A 16,851-nucleotide genomic window follows, 5' to 3' on the forward strand; every position below is an offset into this window, starting at 1 on the left:
AGTATAGCCCTCAGATTTTAAGGCTCTCTGTGAAAATAACAGGAAGGTTTTCCCACGGAAGACTTGGGAAAGACTGTCTGGGCCCTTTAGCTTCGGGTGATGATAGTAAAAACTCCCTTTCACCAATCTAATCCTAGTTGATTCAGAAAAAATGAAGCAGGTGTCATCACTAACAACCAGATACTGCACCTGTTTAGCCTTCTGATTGGTGTCGTTCTCTCTCCAATTTGACAGAATTGAAAAGAAAGTTAGCTGTGATAGGAAAGCAGCAAGATTCCTGGGGTATAAAGTGTTATTGTTCAGGCTGAGGGCAGGAAATTAAACAACGGTAAATTCATCAGAATGTAGTGAACAGCCCACTGCGGCATGAGCCATTGATCTGGGTATGCCTCCCAAAGGGAGCAGAAGGAGGCAAGCACAGAGCAGTGACTTCAGAAGGGATTCAGATTCAGAAGGGCTGCATCTCTTCTCAGAATGGGATCTTCTACTACTTCAGAAACAACTGAACAATAACACTAGGAATAGAGACACGACAAAATTACTTGCCCCTAACAGAGGTTGCCTGGAAGGTGGCACAATCAGAGCAGTGATGACATGCAGAGAAGCAGCAGGCAGCCTCCCCCGTGGGTGAGCTTACAGGGGCCATTGTTAATATTTCTTGTGGTACCCTAGGAGTTCTCCCACAGCAGGCTAGTGTGTCTCAGCATGCACTTTGGGAATTGCCGACTTATAAGAGCCATAATAGTTACAAATGAGGTTTCTAGTCATCCCTCTCCAAGGGTGTTGCTGCTACCCTCATTCACCTTCCAATAAGAATGCATGCCCAGATCAAGTGACTCCTGCAGAAGTACAGGGTTTAGTAGTCTAATAAAAGGGAACAATGTCATTCTTCTCACACTCATCCTTCAACCCTTAATCCCTTCAACTATGGGAAAAGGTTATCCAGGGATTTGGCATAGGGAGTCACTAATATTTAGATGACATCCAGTTTTATATCTCCATTCCATTAAGTGCTAGAGAGGCTGTGAAAATTTTAAATTGACTGGGGACAGCTGTGGGCTGGATGAAGGTGAAGATGTTAACATTAAAACTGAAAAGGCAGACTTGCAGAAGACTGGCCCAGGGCACTGACAGCCTGTTTCGGATGAAGAAACCCCTTGAAGAATGAGGTTTGCAGGGTGCTTCTGAACTCAACAAGGTTCCCAGATGACCCGATGGTGGCTGTGACCCACAGCATCTTTGCCCAGATTAAGATGGTGTATCAATCAAATTCTTTCCTGGATCACTCAGACCTGGCAATGGTTATTAATGCACTGGCTATGTAAAGTCTGGATTACTGTAATGTGCTTTATGTGGGACTGCTCTTGAAGACCACTTGGAAACGTCAATTATCACAGAAGGTTGCACAGCAAATTTGACTGGCACCAGCAATTTGACTGTATCGCTCTGCTGTTATACTAGCTACAATGGCTACTGGCCAATTTCCAAATGCAATTCAAAGTACTGGTTGTTACCTTTAAAGTCATAAATGGCTTAGGGACAAGGTAGCAGAAAGACCATCTCTGCTCATACAAGATGGCTCTTCTCCTGAAATCAACTAAAGAGCCCTTCTTGCATGTTCTACTGCTAGTAGAGGTTTGGCTGGTAGGGACAGAAGAGAAGACCTTCTTTGTGGTGACACCCTGCCTGTGGAGATCAGGCCAGCCCCCTCTCCTCCAATACTCTGATGCAGTGATTTTAACTTTTCCATCACATGGCACACTGACAAGGCACTAAAATTGTCAAGGCACACCATCAGGTTTTTGACAAGGTACACCATGCTGTGAGTGGGGGGCTCACATCCTCCATTGGCCCCACTAATAAGTGATTATCCCCCAAATTCCTGTGGCATACTTGTGGACCACTCATGGCACACCAGTGTGCCATGGCATATTGGTTGTAAATGGCTGCTCTGGTATCAGGTGAAAAGATAAAGTGAATAAATCACTTATGGGATGATTCATTTTGTTGTTTGGGGATGGCTTTGTAGTTCTTTTGCTGATGTCAGTTTGCTTTTTATTTATGCTGCTTCAAAACTAAGCATTTTGTTGGGCTTAATTGGGCATGATTGTTAATTTAATTGTTGTGAGCAACCTGGGAGCATGAAAGGCAAGGTAAAAATATATACATAATTCGGAAAGCCTCAAATAATCTTCCTCTGGCTCTAACTACTATAGAATAAAATTAGGATATTTGGTCATGTGCATGAGCTTGCAATTTCATATAGCCAGAAACCTCCTTTTACTCTTCCTTTACAAGGTAGTGCACTTTGCAGCAGCACTGTACCGTGTAACGCAACAATCAATACATCCATCATCTGCTGGATTTACAAGCTGAGATGTATTTTATTGTACCTCACTAGCCAAATACATAAGACTTTGGTTGAACAAGAGTTGATCCCTCCAATACTTACCTAAAACACAATGAGACCTTGTGCTCTTGAGGTACATGTTCACTATAGAGGCAGCATAACATGCACCAGTCCTTAGTTAGTTATGGCCTGGGGTCTTTGCTAGTAAAACCATCACATGGGAACAGATGAGAACATGAAATTTTTAAATGCAATGTTTTTAAAATACTATTTGGAACAACCAGTAATATTGCAGATATTTATGGATTTGAATGTTTTCTTCAGGATCACAGGAAACATACTTATACCATTGGTCCACCCAGGTTCAGTACTGTCACTATAAACTAGCAGTGGCTCTCCAGGGTTTCAGGCAGGAATTTTTCTCTGCCCTATCTGATTTAACCCAACTACTTCTACATGCCATGGTTCTCTCCCCATTAACCCAAGACAGTGCCTCATACACCCACCCACCTTGCTGGAATCAGTTCACTTATCAGTTCCCCAGAAGCCCCTCTATTGCAAGTCACCCTGCCCCAAAATGATGCATGTTGTAAGTAATTTCCTCTGTGCAGCAGTTTCTCTAAGGAAGCTGTGGTTTCCTGATTTGAGAATACACTTGAAGAAAACAACACCAATGCAGAAAGGGTGGAGGGGAGGGGAAAGGGGCCATACGCAAGTTGCACTGTTTCCTTCTGTAACAGGAAATGAGTGTATTGAATGAAGGAAGGTGAAGGGTTCAGAGCTTGGCAAGATCAGAGAATTCTTCTTCACTCTGCTGGATCAGGGGTACTACTGCAGAGCACTCTTGTTTTAGCCAATCCATACAGAAAGGGAAGGGTTTTGCACTAGGCAGATAACACTGTTAGACATAACTGCCTCCTCTCCATAAAGAGATTCAAGAGGGAAATTCACCTCAAGAGCAAAGACTTAGGGTTACCAGAAAAGGCAAGATCTCTGCAGTCCACTGAATCCAGAGAATAGCCCTGCTATTCTCTGAAAAAAAAAATACCATTATGCATAGTATGGGAGACAAATGTGCCTTTTAAAAAACATGTGAACAGCAGGAGACTGTTCACTCGCCGGCCAGTGGCTCCCTAGGAGGAGTACACATTTCCCAGAAGTCATATACTGCAGACACTCGTCTGCAAGTCAACACCACAGATAAGTGGAAGGCAGGTTTTGAGCCAACGATCATGGAATTTTCTATGACCCTCGGATAAGTCAGGGGTTAAACTTAGGGGGGTGCCTGACTATAGTTTTGTCTGATTTTACAGAAGGCCAGATCCTGAAAAATAACCTACCACTAATTGTTACCCAAGAACTGTAGTCTCTAATTTATTAAAAACATAGTAAAAGATCATAAGATACATTTTTATTCTTTTTTAAATTCTGGTCTTCACCACCTTTTTGTAAACATTATCAGAGTAACTGCACTGTAAACTACATACCAGTAAAACAGTGGTTCCCAACCTGGTATTCATGTACTCCCAGGGACACTCAACAAGTGCCTGCCTGAGCTGAGCAACAGCTCAGCTGAGAAACACTTTTCAGAGCTGAAAGTCTCTGCCCTCTGACTGACCTGGAGACAAGTCAAAGTGATAATTGGAGCTTGATTACTTGGCAAAAATTTCACGTACTATATGTACTATCTACGGTAATTAGAAAGAATATCGAGGGAGAGGGAAGAGTATAGTAGACATTTTTAAGCATCTTTTCTTTGCTATAGTTACTTTCCAGGGACATTCCAGTCAAAGTTAACCTTTTATTCTCCTTCCTTCTGCTGCAGCCTGGTTATGCTTTGCAAATGCTTGCAAAGCAGGTCTGTTTTTTGAAAAACCAGGATGGGACCCTCCTTCCCAAGCTACAATTCAGTGCACCATTACTTAAGAATAACACCGATGGAAAGCAGTGGGTCTACTTCTGAGTAAAAAGGGTTGCAAATATCTCATCTCTCTGCTGTGAATTGAATTGCACACACTCAGTTATGTGTTATGGGTTGTATGTTGTGTGTAGAGCTTCTGGCTTAACACACCAGACACCTTAAAGGTATCTTTGATTCATGGTTCTCCTCATGTCCACCTTAAAGGTGGATTTGATTCATGGATCTCCTGCAGTGATTCCCAACCTTTTTCACTTGCATATCCCTTGGCAATAATACGTACATTGTACCCTTCATATTAGCAAAATGTTTGTAATAATACAAGCCCTCCTCTCCTCTCTATGAAAACCCAGACTTCATGTATTCATCACAGTGTTCTCTTTTTATCTGTTTGAGGAACAGAAGACTCTGCCTTTGCACTGTTTTGCACCAGAAGTGTGCTGAGAAATTCTGGGTGATGGATCACTTTCCATATTATGTTTCAACTTTTTTACTGTGCTGGTTTTCAATCACTGGTTCACAGATGAATTGATGACCAAAAACTAGCTATTGGTGAGGCTTTCACAGCCAACTAGCTACCTCCCTTCCTGCCTTGCTGATCCTTGCAAGGCATTCCTGCCTTTCAAGGCATTCTGGAGCACAGCCTGCCTTTTTCTTTCCCACATTCTAGTCTTAGCAAGTGCATCAACTGTACACCATGTCTGAAGTAGCATTAACTGAAAAATTTGACAGCAAGCTGCACACTGAGCTTTCTGAAGAGGCAGAAAACAGAAGAGCCACCTTACAGAATGGTAAAATCTTGGGGGCCATTCAAATAGTAGCCCTTGTGGGAGAAAGTGCCACCCAAACTATGGCAAACCAACGCTCTCCAGCTGTCTTCTAACTCTCCCAACACTCCAGCTGTCTTCCAAGAGTTCAGATGCAGAAAGAACCCGAGTTTCAAGAGGCAGCATTGGAACACTGGCAGAACACCAACACAGAATTTCATCTTCCATCAAACACAAGATAATGCACATCCGAAGGAATAATTAAGTGAAACCACTCAAGGAAAAAGCCTGGGCGTCATTGTGGGCAGAACAAGGAAATCTTGGCTTGATTCGTAGTTGGGATCAGAAAGAAAAAAATAGATAAGAAATTGAACTAAATACTATGCTGTTGTTCAGTCGTTAAGTCATGTCCAATTCTTTGTGACCTCATGGACCACAGCACTACAGGCCCCCCCTGTCTGCTACTAACTTCCAGAATCCAAATTCATGTTAATTGCCTCTGTGACACTATCTAACCATCTTATCCTCTGCTGTCCCCTTCTCCTTTTCCCTTCAATTTTTTCCAGCATCAGAGTCTTTTCCAAAGAGTCCTCCCTTCTCGTGAGATGACTAAAGTATTTCAGCTTCAGCACTTGTCCTTCCAATGAACAGTCAGGGTTGATTTCCTGTAGGATTGACTGATTTTATTTCCTTGCAGTCCAGGGGACTCTCAAAAGTCTTCTCCAACACCATAATTCAAAAGTGCCTATTCTTCAGCACTCAGCCCTGCTTATGGTCCAGCTGCCACAGCCATACATTACAATTGGGAAAACCATAGTTTGACTATATGGACCTTTGTTGACACGGTGATGTCTCGGTTTTTCATTAAGTTGTCTAGGCTTACCATAGCGTTACCATAGCACAAGATACTGTACCATTTGTCAAAGGGTCAGATTAAGCTCTTCAAGAACGCATCAATAAAAATCCGGTTTTATGGGGTGAACCTCTCACCCATCTCATTAACCTTTTCATGCATAAGACTAGTTATGGCAATTTGAAGTTCCCAGCAGTTAACATTTAATCCCAATTAGAATTTATGATCTGTTTTCCTTTTTAAGTTTAAAAAACAGAGAAGTCTCATCTGACCCCTTACCTCAATTTCAATGAAGCAACAGTATCATAAAATCCTATGATACTATTCTTCCAGGGGAAGGGGGAATCATTGGAATAAATCTGAATCTCAAATAGAATAGCTGACACCGAGTTCACAGTAGGGAGAGTGAGAGACATAGGTAAAAAGACCTTTTTAAAAATTAATACTATCTACTGTACCAAAGCATATGTTCCTGGGAAGAAAGATCACCTTTGACATCTGTGAGGAAGCTTATACTTCTCCCATACATTAAGGAGATGCAGATGTTCTAATAGGAGGCCTGACTAAGCACATCATGCTAGTAACAAGAAACTCTGAGTTATATATTCCATTAACGGAGCTGCTTTATGTGACCCGCCCTTTTCTGCACCCAAATTTCTTGCATATATTTGTCTATTGCCCAAGAAATCAGATTGGATTTGCAGGAAATTCTTGGAGAAAAAGTTAAAGACTTCCATCTTGAAAAGGTTATTGGGCTTCCACCCTGACTGCAACACACATTCATTTGGCACATTATAAGAAATTGCTTTATCAGCAACTTAGGAAACAAGCTTGGACTAGAAGACTCATTTCATCTTGCTGGGCAATAGTTCCACTCTTCCCTTACCTCATCTAACTATTCTCAAAAAGCATACTGTGTTATTATAACCATATAACTTCATCACTAGTTAACAGATGAGGGGGCAAGTGGTGAGCCAGCCAGTCTGCAGAGGAAGATGCTCTGTCTCTTCAGAGACAGCATTCCTTTTCCTAATACATTTAGGAAAAGGAACATAACACATAATGAGTGTTCCCCGGGATATGGCCAGGCTAAGGGAGAGGCATGGAGAAGCATGCATCTTGAAGTAGTTGGAGTCAAAGCACAAGGTGAACAGAAAAGAGAAAGTGGAAGCAAGGGAGAGGTTTTAGCTGAGTGGTTTGCATACTGAAGATCTGAGGCTCAATCCCTAGCATCATTAGGGATCCATCAGAAATTCTAGAGAGCCACCCAGTCAGGGTTGACAATATCAACCGCAATGGACAAATGGTTGGACTCTGTATAAGGTAACTTCGTATGTGCTCACACAAGTTTGTCAGGCAGTGCACTGGCTACTTCAAATGAAGACAAGGAAGTGCTGCAAGGATTGGAAGGTGCCATAGAACAAATCAAGTTGCCTTACACCAAATTAGGCCCAGCATAGAGGATGACTCTCATAGAGGATTCTCTCAGTCCTACTACTGAGACTGAAACCGACATTTTCTGTAGGCAAAGCATCTGTCTACTTCAGAGCTACAACTGCTCATAAAATTATCAGCAGGGCATTGTGGGACAATGTTGCATTGTGTTGCTTGCCCAGATCAAAGATATCTGGTAACTTACAACTCTACCTCCATGAAATCCAACATAAGACATACATTTGAATGAGCACATCAGGCAAGAGGGTGAACAAACAAGATTTTGTGCCAGGCATGCAAGTTTCTTCATTTATAACCAAGCATCACGCCATTCCCAGTACGGAATGGTGGGGAAGAAAGCAGCTTTCAATGCTTCTCACCCAAAATGCGGCGAAGATCTTCACACTGGCTGATGTGTGGGAACTGCAGCATTTGGCGCCACTTCTTACTCTTGCCTTTTCGGTTGCCTCCTCCACCTGCATGAGACACAGAACAAAGAAGAAAAACCAGTGAAACAGTCCAAGAACTGGGACAAACGAGAATACATTCTAGGAAGGCCTGTTATCAATATTTGCCCTGCAGCCAAACTCGGTCTAGAGGTGACCAAGAAATAATTGGCCAAATCTGCTCACAGCACTTTCCTGGCACTACCACTACCAACCTTTTAGAAAAAAGAACCATCTCCAGTAGAGCGAAGATTTGATTAAGGTCACAGAGTGTTCCTTGTAACTAATCTTTGCTTAGCTAAACACATACTGAAATACAATCGCCAAGATTCTTTTTCTTACCACAATTACAAGTACACATTACTGTCTTGTTATGCAACGCTAAGTCTTTATATACGACTCGTACTAAGCGGGCACCTCCACTAGAAGAATAAACTATGACCTTGAGAGCCATTCCTAAACACCTACTTCGTACAAAAGCAAATTCTTAGGGCAGCCATAAGTTATAACACAACCCTAGCCATGACTACTTGAAGTAAAGCCCTTTGAATTCTGTGGGACTTAACTGCAAAGTAAATTGTGTATATCAACCTTAATCACATGAGACTGAGGCAATGAATAGTAATATTGCTCTACTTCCCTTTAAGGAGTGGAATGAGGGTTAACTGACATCCTGAAAGCAGGGAGCTAATACAAATTTTACAATACTAACATGAAGTTTTAGAGCCAAGTTGCTTGGTCCCTCTAGCCTGCCCTCAGGCATTATTATGCATGGTAAGAATTACAGCTTTAAATTACTGCCTATACTATGCATACCACCTACTCCTCATGATAGGTCAAAAAAGTGAAGAAGAGAATCTACAGGGAACCTCCCCATCCAGTCAGGCAGGTCACATAATGGAGGTTTTTCACTGATCTCCATAAAGCCTTCCAGACAGCATCAGACTACTCAGATGATCCCTTTTTAAACAATCCAGTTTTCTTTCCCACACCAACAAAGAGGGGCCAGGGCAGTCATAGCTTGACCCAATACCCTCAAAGCAGAGAGGTTCAGAATGAAAAATAAAAACATGCTTAAGACCACCCCACAGAGTTCATGACTGAGTAAAGACTTGAATTGATTTTCCCACACCCTACAGCAGTAGTTCTCAAACTGGGGTATCATGATGCCCCAGTCAGAGAGCCCTGGTCTCTGCACCCTTAAGGGGTGGGGAGGCAGCAACACAATCACCAGAATCACATTGCTGCAGAGGGGTGCAGGGGCTTGCTTAGGCTTACCAAAGGCGGGGTTCTGGGGGTGTGGGGAGCCCTGCTCTGCCTCACCTGTCCCCTGCAAGAACTTACAGCAGGGCTCAAACTCCCAGAGCGTCTGAGAACCACTATACCACAGCCAGACCTTCTAGCCACATTCAAATGCTTGTGCATGAGGAGTGAAATGTTTCAATCTGTTCTTCAGCAATTTCTCCCAGCAGCCTAAGACATGCAAAAGAAAAACAGCCAATCCTTAGCTAACAACCAATGCAGTATGATTAAATGACACTACCAAATGGTTACCAGAAGTCATTTACAACAGGCTTTTAAAATGGGGGGAGGGAATTTAACAAGCCGCATAGTTACCATGTAACAAGCTGATGAGCAACCTATCTCATCAGCTTGGCATTGTACAGTGAAAACTTGCCAGTTCAGGGTGACCACTTTAGAATCCGCTCACTCCCCCCTCCACAGTCTACAGAAACTATATGTTATTCTGCCTACCTAAGATTCAACACAACTTCATTATAATAAATCAAAACTGATAAATGGGGTCGCACTTCTATTTAAATAAAGCTCCATGTTTCAAAGAAGTTACTGTGCAAAAATATTATCAGACATTAAAGAAAAGCCTAGGTTGCTGTCAGACACACAGTTTAAGACAGAAGGAACTAGTTTTTTGAGACAAGTTTTACAGTACTATAAAATGTTGTACACTGGCAAGGTGACCATGGGGGAGGGTAAGCTGAAAGGGAAGAGAAAGAAAGGTTCTCAACTTTTTTTTTTCGTTAGAAAAGAAGCATTGCCTAAAACAGGCCAACAGTTGTGCCACATGACTAACTGTACAAACCTAGGAAGGAAATGAATCAAGGCACTTGGTAGCCAGCTGCACAATACTGTCTCAATACCCTAAACCAGTTCTATAAAAGGAACAATCAACTGGTATAAGAAAGCCTGTGGACCTCAGAGAGGTATCAAAGTTGGTAGTCTTATAGCTTGGCCTCTCACCAAGCCCACGGATGATAGGCCTTTTCGTGTTCATGTGCACATAAGTGTGTACCACAGAACAGAAATCCACTACAGGGGAAAAAAAGGAAACAGTATCTCAGCCACAGTTCCATGTAATCTTATCTCTGCGGAACAGAATCACTAGAGCTTTAAGAGGGTGGAGACAGTGTGCCCCTGCATTCTCCTCCCCATAAAATCAAAATGTATCCCTTCCACAAACATTTGATGGGATTCACTATGTTTAAAAATTCAATAAAGAATCTCCAGAAAAAAAGAGATTAAGACTTCATTAACCTAAATGTTATCATAACCAGCTTTTGAAGTTACCAAGTATTTTTGAGCCTGTGGGGGATCAGCAGTATCTCAGTGCTCAGGGAGGACATTGCTTCAGTGCTCTACATAACTTTAGTCCTCCCTTTGATAGGCAGACATCAATAACTGCATAATTGGAACAGGCTACAGAATTCAGAGATTTTTTTGGTACAGATTTTTGGTTACATCACCACAGAATTTTTATTTAAGTTTGTAACATAACATACAGATAACTTTGCATTCACGATCACCAAATCATAAGATCGGCACAGTATTTGATGGATTATATCTCTGATCCTTTTCCAGTTTTGCTGTTGCAATGCAAGGGTCATAATTAAAAAGTGTAAGGCTTGTTAGAGCCCCTCACCAGTAATGAGCCAAGAAAGACTGGACCAGTATAGTTGCTTTAACAAGCTATAAGAAACACTTGGTCATGGAATAAGCCAGTGCCAGAAGAACAGGGAGACAGAATACTGCAATGTGATGCTTCTTTTTCAAGCAACTCTGTTTGTTCAGGTACACCAAGTGGCCCTTAGTGCTGGTTTCCTATGCAGGAAAATACTTCAAGGTAAGAAACAGACAAACAATATGCTAATTATGTAACTACCAGACACAGGTCTATTTTACTCTAAGTATACTTACTATGAAAATACAGACAACTGCAATTTCCCAGTGCATGTACTGATATACTTATATGAAGCATGACCATCTACTGACAGCAAGATATTTTCCTACCCAGAACAGCTTTCTGAGTAAGAACTTTCTCACATGTGAAATGTTTCAGAGAAATGTATTATGAGCTAAAGAGGCTCCATCTAATTTACATAGCTACTTAATAAAGCTCAGTTACAATACCATGCATAAAAGATGCATGGAAGTGGCAGATCTCAGTAGTTAGTGGACATAAAGCACTTTCTCTAAAATGCTACTGTAGCAGTTCCAGAGTAGTGCAAGTAGCCATTATGCATCCTTCTACAACACACCACAGTGATCTATAACAGCACACTGAAGTTACATGCATACTTTAAAAAGAATACCCATTTGATTTTTATTTGGCCCCAAGTCTCTATACCCAGCAAATAATTCCTGGCAGGCTAGAAAAAAAAAGAAAAGATTTCTCACTAGTTAAAATTCCCAGCCATCTAGGGTTATTACGGGCTTTGGTTTGCTTTACCCAGGGCCTCTGAGAGGAATTTTATCAGGTGGTACAAAGTTTCTTTTGGGCCCCTTTGCAAAGTGGGAGGGGTGAAACAGAGCCGGGGCAGGTGGTGATGGTTGAGCAGAATAGGGGCAGGGAGGGGCAAAGCAGGGTAGGGAGAGGGTAAAGACAGCTGGAAAAGTCTTTGAAGCCCAGGTCTACCAAACCATGTGGCATCAGTAGTGTCCCCAGCATCCTGTGCAGGCAACAAGTCTGAGTAGATAGGAAAACATAAGAGCTAAGGAAATTTCTGGGCCCCCTGCTTTGGCTCCTGGGCTCCCCTTTGGACCCTGGGCCCAGGTACAAATTACCCCCTTTACCCCCCTCTCCTAGACCCTGGCTTTACTCATATTCATAATTCTGAGGAAGCTCATTACTAATGAAATGCATTTCAAAATGAGACACAGTCCTGATTTTCTGCACCCAATTCCACATGAACCCTGAACTCTTGCAAAAATATCTGTCAGCGCTAGTCACCTCCTACTCTAAAATGGCCAGTAATTTATGGCAGGGAGTGCTTAGGTCATCTTTTCAAACAAAATCTAAAAGAAGTCCACCCCCTAGAGAGCAGGTATATTTAAGAACATGCTGAACATCATGTCCATCTCTCATCCGAAACCCATTCCAGAACAGTAAGACTCTTATCCCAACTCAGTTACTTGAAGTTACCGAGATAAGAGATAGAGGTATCCAAAGATACCTTTGGATCTGGACACAATTGTGCACAGGCAAGTATTGAAGTGAAAAAGATAATCAATCAAAATTTTCTCACCACTCACCTGGAAATGACTGATCCTGACAAGAACCCTATTTTTAAACTTTCTCACAACAGTTCTTTGCTACCCGCTGGTTGTTCTAGGGCTTTGCTCCCTCCCCATAACAATCCTGTCATGTGAATTAAATTCCCAAGTATCTGGTAGTGATAATTTAAAGATTATAAATTTTTTCTGGTATAGTACTTTTCAAGTGTTTGAAGCACTTCACATGCATTATTCTTGATGCCATTCTTACAACACTGTAATGTGAAGAAATATTTCCATATTGCAGTTGAGAGGGAGTGGCTAGCCTAAAGACACATAGTGGATTCATAGCTAAGGTGAGATCTGAACTGTGGAAGTACTGATTCACAGTTCATTCTCTTAACTACTATGCTAGCTCTTGAATTCTGCACTAGTTCTTAAATTCTAAGTTTTAATCCTTTACAAGGTCTTTAACAGAACAATTGGGGGGAAAACACCCACCCAACACTTGAACAGTTTCTGTCTATCCCAGAAGCTGTCTAATTATAAAAACACCTATTTCTCTGGAGGAAATAAGCCTAAATTACTTGTCAAAGAATAAAGCTTTTAAAAACTGTCCTCTGGTTGACACTGCATTTTATACTCTTTCATACCCAGGACATTTCCTCTATACAGGGCCCTTATACATGATGTATAAGATGCTTTAAAGGTTGGATGGGTTATTCTCTTTTCACACAAAATGAGAGGCAGGAAAAACCAAACACACACACTTTTCAGGGAGTGAACTAAGACAGGATAAGCATGGATAGCAAACTAAGAAAGTAGGCTGCAGATTTTACTTAAGCTGTTCTTAAATTGTCACATACCAGGATGCACTAGGCCAGCGGTTTTCAAACTCTCAGGAAGAGTTTGAACTGCAGTAAGTCTTGGATGGGGAGGGGGTTAACGAGGTTGCAGGGACTGGGATGCACTCACCAGTCCCTGCAGCAGCTGTCCTGGGGTGCGGGGAGCCCTGCATGTGTGTCTGCAGGGCTCCCCAAGTCATCAAAAGTGAAAGTGGAACAATCGCGCGCCACTTCCACAAAACCAGAAGTGAGCGCAAACACACCACTTTCACTTTTAGAAGACTGGGGAGCTCTGCTGAGTGCAGATGCTCATGCAGGGCTCCCTGCATCCCTGACAGGCTGCTGCAGGGGCTGGTGAGTGCATCCCAGTCCCTGCAGCCCTGTTAGCAACACGATCCTGGGTATTGCATCATTGCCTCCTCCCTACCTCCTCGCTGCCCCCGCCCCTTAAGGGGGCAGAGGCCAGGGCCTTCAAGCTGGGGCATCATGACACCCCAGTTTGAAAACCACTACACTAGGCAACCAACCCATAATCAAAGCCTCTAGCCACACAACCTGAGCCTATTTATGTTACAAAACAGAAGTCACAGAGAGAGAGAGAGAGAGGCATCTTTCTTCCAATTCACAGTAGCCTCAGAAAGAAAGGATCTCAATGATATTAAGAGGCTAAATTAGAAGAGGAACAAGATTAGGAGATACGTATTGATTGAGATATACTGATATATGATTGCCTGCACCCTCCAATGGTGTGTTTTTGTGTTGTATATTGAGTTTGTGTTTGTCATGTGTTTGTTTATATTTGTGGGGTTTTTTTGGAAAATAAAAAAAATTTAAAAAAAGAAAGAAAGGATCTCATATGCACCTTTATGCAAGACACTGTGCAAGCAGAAGTGAACCAAAAGACCAGAGCTAGGTGCCTCCTGCTATCGCAATGCAAGTAGTTTGGTGCTGGGTGCAGAATTCAGCATCCTAGAACTCCCAGCTTTCAATAACGTGAACAATTTTTAGCAAAGTTTTAAGAATCAAGTCAGAGAAAGAACAGGATTTCTAGGAGTCAGGTGGTGTGGCTTCAGTGCTCTGTATAGTCATCATTTGCCCCTACTTAAGGACATGAGAAAACAGAATGAATCATGCAAAATAACGCAAATCTTACACACTTGTACATAAACATACGCATTTCTACCAAAGTCCATTGAAGATGATAGCATTCTCTCAATAAGTTTCAAAAGGCACTCAAAGAGAGTGGCAGCTTTACAATAGCAGATGCATAAGTTTTCAGTAACATCTGTCAGAACTCAACTTCTTCACCAGAAGGACATCTAGGGCTACAGCAGCAATGGAAGCATAGCTTCATCATTCTTTTTCTTATCTTTGTGCAGGTGATCAAAGACAAGGCCATAAGAAAAGCAATGCATCATTTTGCACTACATCAGTAAGCCCATGATTTTTAAACTCAACAAATATAAACTAATGCTAGGAAGTGTGCAAAAATAACAAACTGCAGTAATGCCAGATTATCTTGATAGACTTCAGTTAAAAAGGTAAAACCTGGTAACAGACCACCCAGGTCAGATTTAAGGTGACAGAGATGTTCTGGAACATTTGAGAACCAAGGTCTTATTTTGTTTAATACAGCAAATCACATTACGGGATCACACACACCAGCTTCAAAAGGCAATTCCAAAACATCCTTGCTGCTCTACAGTAAGAGAACACTGTTCCTATGGGAAAAGCCCCATTGCAGATGCATTACAATATAATAAACTTCCAAGGCTCTACCTAGAGTAAATTTGTTTGATGCATAAGAAACCTCTCATGCTGCTAGCATCCAAAATCCTGAATGAAACACCATAAAAATGTATTACCATTTCTTAGGCTGCCCATTTCCCAAACACACTTTCCTGGGAGTAAGACCCATTGACCATAACAGGACTTACTTCTGAGTAGACACACATAGGATTGGGCTGCAAGTCTGGAGAAGCAAGCTCACACCTCTATGTTTGGTTTAGATCTTCTATGGAACATTTTGAGACTAATCCAAACTTTTTTTGTTTGAGACCAGGGGTGTCAAACTCATTTCACACAGAGGGCCGAAGTTAGCATTCTTGGGGCCTGCTGAGGGCTGCAAGTGACACCGCTAAGCAGAAATAAACACTTTGTTCTCACACAGAAACTCATTAGCTGCAAATGACATAAGAGAAAATGTGCAAACCTGGTTCAGATTTTCATGATGTGAGAGAGCACAACCATCACTCTGGGACAGCCCAATTATAACGGGGGGCCAAATAAACTGCTTCAGGGGGGCCATATTGAGCCCATGCATCTTCGGTTTGACACCCCTGGTCTAGATCCCTCCTGGAGACCAGAAATGGTTCAAAGCCTTCACCTCTGAAGCCTTCACCTTGCCACACAACAACCAAGAGTGTCTCCAGTAAGCAGCATCCAGCCATTGCCCACAGGAGTGAGTATTTTTCAGTCGCTCCTGGGCTGGCTCTGTGGACAGCTCCTTTCCCAGGCTCCTGACTCCTACTCGCTACCCCTCACTGGCCAGTGACTCAGGCCCTCTGCTTGCTGCAGCTTCACACCCGGGTCTGGTCACAGCCACCCCTCTCTGCCTCCCGCCCGCCCGCCCGCCCGCCCGCCCGCCACCAGCCCCAGGCGCTGGAGTCGCAGAGGAGCGGCAGGCAGGCACTCCCCTCTCCTCTCCTCCACGCACTGCCACCGCAGGGCGCCCTGCCCGTGCTCGGAGGTCCTGCCTCGTCCCTGCCGCAGCCCACCTCCCCGGTCAAGGACCGGTGCAGCCAGCCAGGTGACAGCGCCGGCGCCGCCACGCGAGGAGGCGCCCGGGAGGAGGCGCGGGGCTGGGCTGGGCAGGGCGGGCCCTGGCCCGAGCCCAAGCCGGAGAGCACCCGGAGACGCGGGGCTTGTGACGGGGCTCCCTTCTCCTCCCTCACACAGGCGCAGCCCGGCCTCGCGGCAACCGCCGCCACCGCCCGCGCCGCAGGGCCAGGTCCTCACCCTCGCGCGCCTTCAGCAGCACCGTGTTGGCCACGATGTTCTCCAGCTCCATTGAGGCTCGCCCGCTCGAGGCGTCGCTACCGCTGCCGCCGTCACCTCCGGCCGCACTCACTCTGTCACTCCCTCCACCGCACCTGCCCGGTCCAGCACCTCAGCGAGCTCCATCGCCTACCTCCATCCAGCCCCGCCCACTGCCTGCACGCCTCGGCCAATCCCCTCTCGAGGGCGGCCTGCCTTGTCTCCTCATTGGTCCGACCAAAGTCCCCCCCGCCTCCTCCCTGCCCTTCTTTTCCATTGGCCCGCCGCAGAGAAAAGGGGGCGTGGCAAGGGCGGGCGCGAGCAGGGCGAGTCCCTCTGGCGGGATGATTGGTTAGCACTACTTTTGGGTAAGGCTTTGGATGGGACTCCAGCAGAGCCCCCCCCCGCGGGGAGGGGGGCGGGAGCCTCGGCCATGCAACTCTGTGATTGGATGAGAAGTAGGGAGCCTATGATGCTCTGAGAGATGATAGGCAGCTTCGGAGGACTTGAAAGAGGATTCCCCACGTGACCCGCACGCACCCTGGCAGGGGTTGTTGGGTGTCACTGCGAGCTGGCTAATAGTCTCATCCTATCCACACTTTCCTGGGAGTAAGCCCCGTTGACTATAATGGGGCTTACTTCTGAGTAGACAGGCATAGGATTGGGCTGTACGGCTGCAATCCTATCCACACT

The 16,851-nt window shown here is 44.0% G+C and overlaps 1 protein-coding gene across 2 annotated transcripts in view; it reads right to left on the reverse strand.

The window, feature by feature from the left end:
• Nucleotides 1–16,295, reverse strand: part of GRK6 (G protein-coupled receptor kinase 6) — a 40,271-nt gene extending 23,976 nt beyond the window's left edge. For both annotated transcript variants that reach the window (XM_066614030.1, XM_066614031.1), the window contains exons 1-2: nt 16,141–16,295; nt 7,703–7,798 (exon numbers count right to left, since the gene is read on the reverse strand). In XM_066614030.1, the coding sequence (XP_066470127.1) occupies nt 7,703–7,798; nt 16,141–16,192 (148 nt within the window). In that variant the 5' untranslated portion in view covers nt 16,193–16,295. The remainder of the gene's footprint in view (nt 1–7,702; nt 7,799–16,140) is intronic.
• Between the last annotated feature and the right edge of the window lie 556 nt (nt 16,296–16,851).

This window comes from Tiliqua scincoides, chromosome 2 (genome assembly GCF_035046505.1).
Source record: "Tiliqua scincoides isolate rTilSci1 chromosome 2, rTilSci1.hap2, whole genome shotgun sequence".
Lineage (NCBI taxonomy): Eukaryota > Metazoa > Chordata > Lepidosauria > Squamata > Scincidae > Tiliqua > Tiliqua scincoides.